Source organism: Hoplias malabaricus, chromosome 8 (assembly GCF_029633855.1).
Source record: "Hoplias malabaricus isolate fHopMal1 chromosome 8, fHopMal1.hap1, whole genome shotgun sequence".
Lineage (NCBI taxonomy): Eukaryota > Metazoa > Chordata > Actinopteri > Characiformes > Erythrinidae > Hoplias > Hoplias malabaricus.
Window position 1 is genome coordinate 7,034,688 of NC_089807.1, and position 13,837 is coordinate 7,048,524.

General features: G+C 43.8%; 1 protein-coding gene across 1 annotated transcript in view; it reads right to left on the reverse strand.

Annotated features, from left to right (window-relative positions):
* Positions 1 to 930: 930 nt before the first annotated feature.
* Positions 931 to 13,837, reverse strand: part of ldlrap1b (low density lipoprotein receptor adaptor protein 1b) — an 85,632-nt gene continuing 72,725 nt past the window's right edge. The window contains exon 9 of the mRNA XM_066680030.1: positions 931 to 4,137. Coding sequence (XP_066536127.1) covers positions 3,993 to 4,137 — 145 coding nt within the window. The 3' untranslated portion in view covers positions 931 to 3,992. The remainder of the gene's footprint in view (positions 4,138 to 13,837) is intronic.

A 13,837-nucleotide genomic window follows, 5' to 3' on the forward strand; every position in this document is an offset into this window, starting at 1 on the left:
CTGTCTGTGAGGAGTGTGGTGTGTTCTCTCTGTGTCTGCGTGGGTTTCCTCCGGGTGACTGTCTGTGAGGAGTGTGGTGTGTTCTCTCTGTGTCTGTGTGGGTTTCCTCCGGGTGACTGTCTGTGAGGAGTGTGGTGTGTTCTCTCTGTGTCTGAGTGGGTTTCCTCCGGGTGACTGTCTGTGAGGAGTGTGGTGTGTTCTCTCTGTGTCTGCGTGGGTTTCCTCCAGGTGACTGTCTGTGAGGAGTGTGGTGTCCGTAGGTGTGAGTGTGAGTTGCCCTGTGAAGGACTGGTGCCCCCTCCAGGGTGTATTCCTGCCTTGCGCCCAATGATTCCAGGTAGGCTCTGGACCCACCGCGACCCTGAACTGGATAAGGGTTACAGACAATGAATGAATGAATAAATAAATATAAATGTATACATTAAGAGGAATAATTCTCTTCCTGAAAATGTTGCTGATCCAATATGATCCAAATCTTGTAAAATACTTAAAACCCACTCTCTAACACACACACACTTTTTGATGTTGAACTCTGGACTCTTACACTATTCACAGGACATTTTTTGCAGAAGAAAACCAAAATGTTTTACTGAACTTTGTACAAATTCACTGTTTGATTATTTTTGTTGCTAACGCTCAATAAAGTCTACCACGTCTTTACGTAACACACTGGTTCATTTCCTTACTATTCCTTTTTTTTTTTTTTTTCTCAGTGCATTAGCAAATGTGATGGAAGTAATGAATATTGGGGAGTACATCGTTTAGTGTTGGTGAGGTTTACTGCGCGGGTGGCAATAATTCTCTTAAATCTTGACGAGTACCCCCCCCCCCCACTCCTAGAGTAAAAGTCTGAAAGATTTAACTGAAGTCTCCTTCTGAAGAACTCTTGGTTTTGGTTACAGCCCCAAATCATCAAAGCATTCGCTCTGTTAAATGATGTTGTTTATTTCAAAAGAAAATTACATGATGCACAAAAAAAAAGAAAAAACCCTGGTGAGCTCTGAAATGAACATTAAATATGTAACAAAACAATACAAAGGGTAACACTGCGACTTTGGGTTAAACCACCCCCACCCCGACGTCTGGACAACCATTAGCCAATGGGACAAAGACTGTAACAGAGCAGGTCAATCATTAGCGACTGCGTGGCTTTTCTTGGTCACACTGACATGAGTAAACATTTCAAACCAATGCAAAGCAATGGAAAAGTTACAGAGTTAAAATCGCACCTCCCATTCTCTTTAAACACCAGCGAATCTCAGCAAGTATCAGAGAGTTCATTTACTGCGTAAAGAGCTGAATTTGAGCAAAACACACTTCGTTGACAGGGAATAAAAAAGCTGGAAAAAGCAGTAGTGATTAAAGAAAAGAACAAACAGCTGTGAGAATTATTTTTCCCTGAAATAAAACCATGTGCTTTTTAAAGAGTCTTGGAAGGGAGTGCAAAAATACATTTTTAATAGAAAAAATATGTCTTATATATAAACTCTTGCACAGCCGCGCGTTTTTGGTCATCGGCGGGACGCTGTAGCTTGGCTAAAAACTGGACACGAGCTCGTCTCTGTAAAACCCACCAACCTGAAAACATGGAAAATCACCCTGTCATTAAAGCAATATTCACTTCTTCTGTTCATTGGATTCTCTTCTTTCCTTTTCATTCACTGCGGTCCCTCGTTGAGGCTCGTCAGAAGCAGACTACACTAAAACACAAACAGGTTTAGTGGCCTAGTAGAGAAAACTCAAATCCATGAACACGTCACACACCTACATCCTCAACAAGCAGGAGCCACCAGTCTATAGCGGTGCCCAGGCTTGTGCTGACCTCTTTACGAGTGAATATCACACAGTGTTTTACTGCATAGACAAAATTGCAAATCCAACCTGGACCAAAGACACAATTATATTCATTTAACAGTTTTTTTGACATACGAAAGAAAAGGAAACATATACGTCACGGAAAAGGAAATTCCACTGCTCAAGATTTCTGCACATTTCTGTGGTTGAGATGTTACAGGACCCTTTGGCAGGGTTTAATGGGAAATCGTTTGCTGTAGATGTATTTAAAGACTCTGCAAAGTGGTTGTAATAGGAGGCAGGGGTCACAGTGTCTGCAGCAGGAATACCGCAGGTTTAGAGAACACTCCAGTGTAGTTCATTATTCATGAGAACACAGCACGCCTACATCAGTCTTTACCGACACTTCACTGTTAAAAACTGTTAGTGGTGCATCCTGATCAGGGTTGTGGTGTGTCCAGGGTACACAGCATGGACAGGGCACCAGTCCTTCACTGGGCATCACACACTCACCCAGTCACTCACACCTGTGGATCTCATCCACCTACTCTGCTCGACTCTGCTAAACTCTCATCACGGTTTAGTTCCTGATTCATATTCTACTACCACAGCTCTCTCGCTAAATGTAATCAGTGGTGTAAGTCTCTAAGGGGAACAGCAGGCTTTAGAAACCAACAACGGCGGTGGTAACGTTAAGCGGTGTTTACTCATGGTGTATCGGCGTGTTGTTGTTGTTTGGGACTGAACACAGCTCCGTCATCAGTTCAGACAGATCAGTAGAGTTTGTTCCTTCCTTGTTGCAGCGTCCAGCTCTCGCTGGATTCTTTCGTCGGCCACCGATCCAAGGAGCGTTTGAACCTCTTCAAAAGACCACGGCGTCATTTTACGAGCTGCCGTCGTGAGTCGGATAAAAACAAACGTGATCTCTGCTGCAGCTGGAGATTTTACAGATGGAGAGTTGGTGCTGGTCGTCTGCGTTGCGTGGCGTAGAGTGACGACTCTCTCTGGACAATCAGCGCTCTAAAGGGTTTAAGGTTTAGACCCTACTCGGCTCGCTTATTTCACTTAGCCAATCTACCTACTAATGTGTGTTTGGACTGTGGAGAACACACCATACTCCGTACAGACCCTGACCAGGGGTGATGATTGAACCCAAGACCCCAAGGCTCTGGAGCTGTTTGGCAGCACCACTATAGAAAGTGTTGGGTCGTTTAAATAAGCCGTAGTTGTCAACACTTTCTAACACATAACTGACAAAGCTTTCATAAAAATTAATTCTCCATCCAGCACATATTTAAATATTTCTTTAGGCCAAAACCTTATCAAAATCATAAGCCAATGCCACAAGGCTGTTTATCCATGGCCCTTTAAAGTACCATCTTCAGACGTCTGGTTCCTATCACCACCGGTCTGAAGATTGCTGACTCAGTAAGCGTCACTAAAACAGCTCTTCGCAGACCACCGCACGACTTTGTTAATCCCTTAAAATGTGTAGAAAACTAATCCGTGGAATTTCCTTTTAGTGGAGACACATTTTCTGAAGAAATTATAAAAGACGACAATCTGTAACAAAAAAGTGTAACTCAGAACATCGTTACATGTCCAAATGTTTGCAGACACCTGCTCAGCCAACATTACTTCATCGGGATTTCATCAGCCACTGTTTTCCCGGGAAAGCTATAAACCAGATGTTGGAACACTGCATTGTGAATTTAATGGCATACAGCCACAAGAGCCTTAGTGAGGTCAGGTTCTGATACTGGAGTAGCTCTGGATTACAAACACCACTCCAGTTCACCCTGAAGGCGTTGATAGGAGCTCCGTTACTGCAGAGAAAGTGGTTTCAATGCCTCCCAGCCCTGAGCTGGGGGTTTATTCCCCCATGGCCAATGCTTGTCACTGACCTTAGGCTCGTACCTGGCTGTTTTTAAGATTTTAAAAGCTGTGTGCAACTAATTTCATGAATCTGAAGCATTGTCTGGACACATTTGGACCTGAGGTTTAGACAACGACATTAATTTTTTATTCCATTGCTTTGGTCTGTGTATTGGATGCAGTTTCTGTGTTAAGAATGTGCGGCATCTCCTCGGCCTCTTCACCCAGTCAAACGTCCAAGCAGCGACAATAGGGCCTTCCTCTCTTCCCTTTTATTCTGTTCATCTCTCCTTTCTCTGTCCATTCCCCAATGCATCATCTTCTCAGAAGCCGAAACTGTCCTCAGCATCGCCGGCCTCAGCGTCCACTTTGTCCCAGTTGCTAGGCGACAGGCACTCTTCAGCACTGTAGTCCTGAGGGTTTAGCCCAATGTCCAGGACCTGGGGGTTAGCGCGACACTCAGCGAGTCTGTGGACCCAAGAAAAACAAGAGCACAGTCCATGAAACAAACTCCCCCAAATCAGAGCTTTCCACTGGTCCTCAAATGACCTTAGTGTGCCTTATTACTACACACACACACACACACACACACACACACATTTTAAACACAGCCACACAATCCAGGTGTGGGATAATGGGGGTATAAAGAAAGTGCAGGGTTTTATAATACATTCTGTAAGCTTTTCAACATCTAATAACTCAAACATTTTGCAAATGACTCTCTATTTGCCTCTGTCTGTAATCTTCAGCACAGATACATCACTGTGCACAGGGAGTCTATTTTTAGGAACATTTAGCACACAGCAGCACTGTTTCTCTGTTTCTGGCACCTTCTTTATCCGTAGAAGAGGATGAGCTGCGGAGTAAATCTGGACCTGGATCTCTGCAGCACAATAACAATGGACACCAGGATGGTAGAGATGATTAATGAACTTCAGGCAATCATCAGATCAGACTCTGTGCCTTCAACCAACCAATCACTGAAGCTCTGTGGTAGAGAGTCTTACCCAGAAAACTTAAAGGAACAATCAGTCGAAAAAGACTAAATTGTGTTTAAGAAAGTCGTTATTTCTCATTATTATTATTATTTTGACAGTTTTGAGTACGTCACACGACAGGAAGGATCCCAGGAGTTAGTCCCTGAGGGGAATGCCTTGTGTTCCATAAACTGTGGCCATGTTTAATACAGAAGCTTTCAGACGTCCAAATGATTTAATAACAGCTGCTTCACTACAGGACACAACAACTGATTGCTCCTTTAAAACATTTGTTCCCAACTTATTAAAGGCACACAGACGTATCTCACGCCGCTGAAGTCCCTGCTGCAATGCCAATGCACTCACTGATGTTGCAGGAGTGGGGGACAGATCGCTGAAGACAAATGCAACACATGTATGAGCGTGTAAGGATGAGCACTACAGCTAAAAGAGGCAAGGAACCCTGTTATTTTCAACGTGACGTGTCTGCACAGGGTTCTCTGCCCCTTTCTACACATCACTGTCACAGGACGGACGATGGGAACGCTAGGGATGATGGAGGTACTGGAGGTGAAAGAATGGAACGTTCTAGAGGTCGGATAAACTTCACTACACACTCAATGACGATTCTTTACCTGAGCACGACTCAAAACTATCCAAGCTGCGGCTGCAGAAAGAAACATTAAAGAGAAAAGAAATCAGAGATCTTTTAAAACATCAGCAGGAACCACGACACAATATACACTTCACACTAAAGAGAACTGTGCAAAGGTTTCAGGAGAAGATTTAAAGGTATGTGTCTGAGTAGTAGGAGCTGGAAGAAGAAAAGAAGAAAAATAAAAAACAAACCCCACTGCCGTTGTTCCAGAGTGTGAGAGTGTGTGTGAATGTGTTGCTTTAACCCTTTCCCAGTCTCTCCCCGTGGCTGTCCAGGACTAACTGAGATTATCATCATTAATTACACAATGATGTAACACACCGATGTTGATTTAACACATCCACACGATCACGGAAAACATCTGGAAACAAACTCCTGCTCTTCACACTCACTCCCAACACATCTGCTGCTTTCAGGGGGAAAACAATCCTTTTACTTTCGCTGTGTTTATGTTTTTGTGTTTATTACAATATTTAATATCATAATAATAAATGTGATATACTACTTTACACAAGTGCCATGTTTATTGAGCAGATTCATTATCTTTAATAATAATAATAATAACCTTACGTGCCTAAGACTTTCGCATAGCAACAAAAACCATCATCTTTTACTGAAATTACTCTTCTGACCAGCAGAGGGCGCAGGCCGTCCTTTATTCAGACCTTTGGCATTATATACTACGACCAAAAGACTTGACACATGCTCATCCATCAGATCCTCACAGCAATTTTCCATCATCTGGTGTAAAGCTTTTCCCTGAGGAGGCTGTTGCTGCAGCAAAAAAGGAACAAACCTCTGATGAATATCCTTCATTTCAGAAGAGGTTTCGATCTTTTAAGAGCAGCAGGTGGACTACTGTCTGTACGTGTAGAACTAGAAGATGCTCCTGTACTTTCAGAGAATGGAAAATGTAGAAACAAGGAGGTCATTCTGGGGTCTGGCGCGTGTAATGGCACGTTAGTCTCTCTTTAATGGCTGACTACATCAGTCCACTTATGGACAATAGTACGCCAGGGGGTCAGAAGGTGGTCAGGAAGAGTATAAAGTCTCATTCAGACGTGTGTCGGAGACTGGAGAAGGAAGAAAGGAGGAGTCCTGAGTGTTTCTGAGAGAGAAGGGGTTTCTTGAGGTTGGGTCAAGCCCACACTAATCCAGCACTGCTCACTTATACTCCACAGAAGTGGCCCCCAACCCAGTCCTAAGGGAACCCGAGATGATCCACATTTTTCTTCATGTCTAATCTCATAGAGAAGTGTGGACTGTCTCAGGTTTACCTCGTTCCCTGACAGTGATCATTTAAATTCACTACAGAAAATTCCCAAACGTACGCACATGTTCACACACTTCGCCAGTCACTCACACACTCACCCAGTCACTCACACACTCAGCCAGACGGAGTTGCAAACACTCACCCAGTCACTCACACACTCAACCAGTCACTCACACACTCAGCCATTCACTCACACACTCACCCAGTCACTCACACACTCACCCAGTCACTCACACACTCAGTCAGTCACTCACACACTCAGCCATTCATTCACACACTCACCCATTCATTCACACACTAACCCAGTCACTCACACACTCACCCAGTCACTCACACACTCAGCCAGTCACTCACATACTCAACCAGTCACTCACACACTCAGTCAGTCACTCACACACTCAGTCAGTCACTCACACACTCAACCAGTCACTCACACACTCACCCAGTCACTCACACACTCAGTCAGTCACTCACACACTCAGCCATTCATTCACACACTCACCCATTCATTCACACACTAACCCAGTCACTCACACACTCACCCAGTCACTCACACACTCAGCCAGTCACTCACATACTCAGTCAGTCACTCACACACTCAGTCAGTCACTCACACACTCAGCCATTCATTCACACACTCACCCAGTCACTCACACACTCAGCCAGTCACTCACACACTCAGCCAGTCACTCACACACTCAACCAGTCACTCACACACTCAGTCAGTCACTCACACACTCAACCAGTCACTCACACACTCAGTCAGCCACTCACACACTCAGCCAGCCACTCACACACTCAGCCAGTCACTCACACACTCACCCAGTCACTCACACACTCACCCAGTCACTCACACACTCACCCAGTCACTCACACACTCACCCAGTCACTCACACACTCAGTCAGTCACTCACACACTCAGTCAGTCACTCACACACTCACACCTGTAAGTGAATTACACTCTGCAGCTGTAGGGGGAGACACCAGTAGCAAAAATACCAAATCTTACCTAGTGCTGCTTTAATAGAAATCAACCCTGTGTTATTAAAACAATGCTGTTGTTCTGCAGGGACACGGAGCTTTGTTGAGCCCAGCTCTGTCCAGCTCGTCTTCATTCGGCGGGGGATGAATCCTCATTAATCACCACAGAGATTAAACCCCCACACAGTGTTTAATTACTGAGGCACTGCCTTTAATTACTGCTCACATATGAACCATCATCTGCAGCGAGGTGCTGAGATAAACACAAGGGTGCTGTCTGACACCCTCGCAGGGACTGTGTGTGTGTGTGTGTGTGTGTGTGTGTGTGTGTGTGTGTCTGTGCCAGAAATGTATCACACTGTGGAGACTAAAGCCTGTTTACACACTCACCCTGTGAGGACCCCACATTATAAATCATTCCATTTTAAGGTGAAAACATGTTTAAAGATTGGATTAAGTTTAGAGTTGGGTTTAAAATAGAGTTTCGTTAGTAGTACTTCTGGAAAACTATGTCTTCACAAAATTAATATGTCTATGTAATGTCCCCACAATTCACAGATACAAGATTATGTGTGTGTTTACATGTGTGTAAAGCATTACCTCCATTTCCGTCTTGTTGACTGCTGTCCACGTTTGTTTACACTCGTGCACCAAGACTAATCATTTCAAGCGTTAATTACTGTGCGCCGGACGCCTAAATGCCCTAAAGGAGCACATTATTGGAGACCAGTTTTGAAGCAACAGTCCTTATCACACGCTCAACTACAGCACCATGGCAACAGAGCTCAGCACATCGCATATTCGCCCTCCTTCACATCAGCAGCTACAGCGAAAAAAAAAAAAAAAAAGTCAAAGCATGACCCTCCAGATCTCAGCTGTGTCCAGACAGAGTCTAACGGAGACTCCTTCTCACCACGGTCCAACAGACCCACCCTCGCAGGCTCAGGAGACCCGCTCTACTACGAGGGAGTGACCGTTTGGCCCAAAGTACCATAGAAACAGAACTCAACAAAGAGGCAGAGGGACGGAGAAGCTTTGAGCGAAAATTGGAGCAGAGGGTAACATCAGCAAATATAATTTTGCGATGATGAAATAATCTGTGATGAAAGTACATTTTTAGTTTTGTGTGTGTATCTGAATTAGGGCTGGACAATAATTATATATCAGTATGGTATCGCAATATAAAACGTTTCAATAACAATGACATGATTTTTCAATATTTAAATACACATTATTTACAACTGACGGTCATTACAGGGCACTGCTGTCAGCTCACGGCACTCAGTTTTAAATTGAGTTTAAAATTATGAATATTTACAAAGCGAAGAGGTTTATGCTCGCATCAGATTTAAATCACTAATGATGGCCTTCAGAGTATTCACTGGTTCTGCTCCATTCTTCCTCAATAGACTCTTAAAACCATACGTTAGCGCCCGCCCTCTCCGTTCCTCAAAGGAGCGCCAACTAACACGGCCAACCCCCCGTACAGGTCAGTCGAGGCTATTCTCATCTCTGGTACCTCGCTGGTGGAACGAGCTTCCAAGCACCATCAGAGCAACAGGAACCCTCTCCGCATTCAAGAAATCATTGAAAACCCAGCTCTTCCGAGAGTATCTCTTGCACTGAATGTCCTTCTTTAATGCACTTATTACTTCCTGGAATATTGCACTTAATGTAAGGTGTTTTGTATAAATCGTGCTGTAGTTCGAATGTTAGCTCCTCTTTTGTAAGTCACTTTGGATAAAAGCGTCTGCCAAATGCATAAATGTAAATGTAAATGTATGTTTGATGATGTCACTTTTCTTGTTTGTTCTTAACAGTTTTTCGGAGGCTTTTACGTTGTTTATATCGTTATCGGGATTATTGTTATTATCGTATCGACTGAAATAAAAAAAAAAATACAGTGATCCCTCGTTTTTCGTGGGGGATGTGTTCCAAGACCCACCCGCGAACAACGAATTTCCGCGAAGTAGAGGAAATATATTTTTTTAATGTATTTAACGAGTATTTGGATTTTTAAACCCCTCCCTGTTACTGTTAACAACCCACCCTTTGCATTAAACAGTCGTTCTATAATGTTTTTCAGCTGGAACTACATGTGATGTCCCACCAGTTTCTTTAATAGAGTCATTCCTAAGCTGTGATTCAGCGTCAGTAAATTTCACTCGGATGTGGACGTGAACAATAGAGAGACAAAAAGGGCCAGATGAAAGCATTAATCTATGCACCAATCACATTCGTCGTCTCTCCAATTGCACCAATCACAGGTCATCTTACAACACTGTCAGCAAGAAGTTACTGTGCAGTATAATGCATGTCGTCTGCTACCAAGAGGATACACAGGGTCTACTACATTATTCAAATTAATAACATATAGAATAATAAATGAACTAAAGAGAAGAGGAAAAGGATTTGAAAACGAAATCATACAGATTTGTGCACTCACACATTTAGCACTGACAACGGGCAAATAATAGCAAAAAATATAGAAGAATTTTATGAAATTTTAATGGATTTAATGAAATATTTTGGCTATTCATCTTTCACGGTTTTCCTGGATTTTCCCTCGATATAGTGGCCATAAGCCCCTTGAAAAAACCCACGAAGTAGCGAATCCACGAAAGATGAACTGCGAAGTAGCGAGGGATTACTGTACACAGTGATATAAATTTTGGCTGTATCGCCTTAGCTGTCCTCATAACCATTACTCCCCCTGAGAGACATGGCAGGAGCCACCACTGACAGCGCTCCTCCACCAACGAGGAACCTGAACGGTTCCAGTTCGTGAACTAAACTTGAAACCAAACAAGAGTTGGTTTGTCAGCGCGAACGATGACGTCGTCTGTGGCCGTGTCGAGGTTCAGTAACTCAAGAAAGAGCTAGAGTCTCAAACACAGTGGAGCTGGACCAGGTAATTTACTAATTTTCATATAATTTACTAATTTTCATGGTGGTTGAGTGCTGTGTTTTGACTTCCGGGTTGCGAGAGATACGCTGGCGCGTTTGGCTGCCGCTTCTCCCCCGGTGACAAAGTTTGTAATAGCTTTAAAGTTGTATTCGGTTTTTCTGCCCGCTGTGTGCAAAAGTGCTGTGGAACCCAACACACTGTATCAAACTTTGTACTGGATTTATTGTAATATGAGCCTTGGATTTCTCCTTGTGGCTCTGAGCCCTCTTAGAGTTTAGCGTCTGTGTCTGTGCTTAACATCTGCCGCGAGAGCACCTGTGTCGCCCGTGCTATGTGGATTTTTTCGGGATTACTTCTCTGGCTTCTACTGGGCTGTTACGGCTGCAACTTCCATTGTGGCCTCATCATGACGACAAGGAGAATAAGGTACTCTTTTGGTGAACTTTTTACGCTCCGAAATGCACAGTGTAAAACTCCTGCTCCTCTACTGATCCATCGTCACCTTGGTATTTTGCGACGACCTAAATATTCTCATCGGGGTCTTGGTCGGACTTATAACTACTATCAGCACCCCAACAATATCCCCTCGCTGTGGTCATCGTGTCGCCGTAAATCTTCCCAGGCGACGGCAGGCTCAACTGATCACACAAATAACCGGAACCTGTGTTACGTGTCTACAACATCTCTACACGCTCCGAGCACTGATCATAATCTGAAATGTGCTCTGTTTAATGTTCGTTCCTTAAATAATAAGGCAACGTTTGTCGCAGATATTATCCAGGAACATGACACTGACCTGCTTTGTCTCACGGAAACCTGGCAGCGGCCCAACGAGTATTTCGCGCTCAATCAGACTCTGCCTCCACACTATCAATATGTGGATAAACCTCGTTTAACTGGACGAGGAGGAGGACTTGCAGTGGTGTACAGCCCTGGCCTCAAAGTTAAAACAGTTTCAATCCCAAATATGACATCGTTTGAGTGTTTGGCGCTGTTGGTCTCTGCTGTTAAACCTGTATTGGTTCTGCTCATCTATCGCCCCCCAAAAACCTCATCTGTTTTTGTGGCAGAGTTTTCTGAGCTAATCTCCACACTTATTCCTGTTTATTCTGATTTGTTGCTGCTTGGTGACTTTAATATTCACATCAATTCTAGTAACTGTTTGTTTGCTAAAGAATTTCTTAATGTTTTACAGAGCTTTGATATTTCTCAGCACGTTGATTTCCCTACACATAACAAGGGCCACACCTTGGACATTGTTTGCTCTCTGGGTAAAACCCCTTTTAATGTGAGAGGCATTGATCTGTGTGTATCTGACCATAAAGCTGTGTTCTTTGACTTTCCACTATCATGTCAACTGCGAGAGCAGCGTCAATCACGCCAGTTTACATTCCGGAGTGTCAAAAATATCAGTCCTCCTGCTGTTATGGAGATGCTCAGTCAGAGCCCGGTACCTGATTGCTTAGATCCTGATTTGCTAGTGTCCCACTATGACGAAACATTGTCACATATTTTAAACCACCTGGCACCTCTAAGAACACGCTTGGTTACATTTTCTCAGCCTGCTCCCTGGTACACTGCTGAGCTGCGCAAGCTGAAAGCTGTTGGTCGCCAGCTTGAACGACTCTCAAACAGAACTGGCCTGACTGTGCATGCCCTTGCTTACAGTGATCATGTCTTGTTTTATAAGGAAAAACTACAGGAAGCTAAAACACTCTATTATTCTGATGTTATTCTTGGTGCCCACAGTAACCCTAGAGCTCTCTTTTCCACTGTTAATAAGCTATTGAGCCCTGTGAAAAGTTTCCCTATGGTTCCTTCAGCTGAACTCTGCTCTCGGTTCATGGACTTCTTCAATCATAAAATACTTACAATTTACTCTCAGTTCCAGCCCACTGCAACCAGGCTAAACATTCCTCAACTATCTCCTCAGTTCAGCAGCAGCTATTTTTCCACCTTCAATACTGTAAACCAACAGCTTGTTTCACAGATTATTAATTTCTCAAAGGCAACTTCATGTCAATTAGACCCTTTTCCTACACAGCAGGTGAAAGCCTGTTCTTCATTTATCTGTCCTCTCATTACCAAAATTATCAATGCTTCACTTAGTTCAGGAATGGTCCCAGCTTCTTTGAAACTGGCAGCTATTACTCCAGTTCTCAAGAAGCCTGGCTTAGATCCTGAGAACCTCGCAAATTATAGGCCCATCTCTAATCTCCCTTTCCTTGCTAAACTGTTGGAGCGAACAGTAGCTGCTCAGTTAACAGAACATATTCAATCATGTGATCTGTTTGAGGTCTTCCAATCAGGTTTTAGGAGGAACCACAGCACTGAAACTGCTCTTGTTAGGGTTGTCAATGACTTGCTGATGTCAGCTGACCAAGGACTGCTGAATCTTCTTGTCCTGTTGGACCTTACTGCAGCCTTTGATACAGTGTGTCATAGCCTTTTACTAACTCGGCTCAAAAACATGGTTGGCGTAACTGGTACTGCATTAGCCTGGTTTAAATCGTATCTTTCTGGTAGGCAGCAGTTTGTTTCAATGGGAAGTTTTCGATCTGACACATGCTCCTTGTCACATGGTGTCCCCCAGGGCTCTGTTCTTGGGCCCCTGCTTTTTATTTTGTACATCCTTCCTCTTGGTGACATCATTAGACATCATGGGCTGCAGTTTCACTGTTTTGCTGATGATGTCCAGATATACATTTGTACAAAACCTTCCCACAGCTTGCCACCTAGTGCCTTGCTGGAATGCTTAACTGATGTGAGGGCTTGGATGATCGAGAACTTCCTGAGCTTAAATAATAAAAAATCTGAAGCCATCATAATTGCTTCTCCTGCAACAGTCAGGAGGCTTAGTGACACTACTGTTTGTATCCCTGGTTTTGTTGTCTCTACTTCAACACTAGTGAGAAATCTTGGAGTAATGTTTGATTCTACATTATCGTTTGACTCACATATTAACAACACATGTAGGACAGCCTTTTACCATCTTAAAAATATCTCTAGGATTCGCCCTTTTCTCTCTCTCACTGCTGCCGAGACCATTGTCCATGCATTTGTCACTTCCAGACTCGACTACTGCAATGCTCTGTTGTGTGGCCTCCCTGCTCGAGCTTTGAGTAGGTTGCAGTATGTCCAGAACTCTGCTGCTAGGGTGCTGACCCATACAAGATCTTGGGAGCATATTACTACAGTCCTAAGTCGTCTTCATTGGCTTCCAGTGAAGTATCGAATACAGTACAAATTGCTTGTGTTGGTGTTTAAATCCTTGCACGACCTTGCCCCTTCTTACCTAAGTAGTCTACTGAAACCATACTCTCCAGTGCGTACTCTTCGGTCCTCAAGCCTCCATTTGCTTGAGGTCCCAC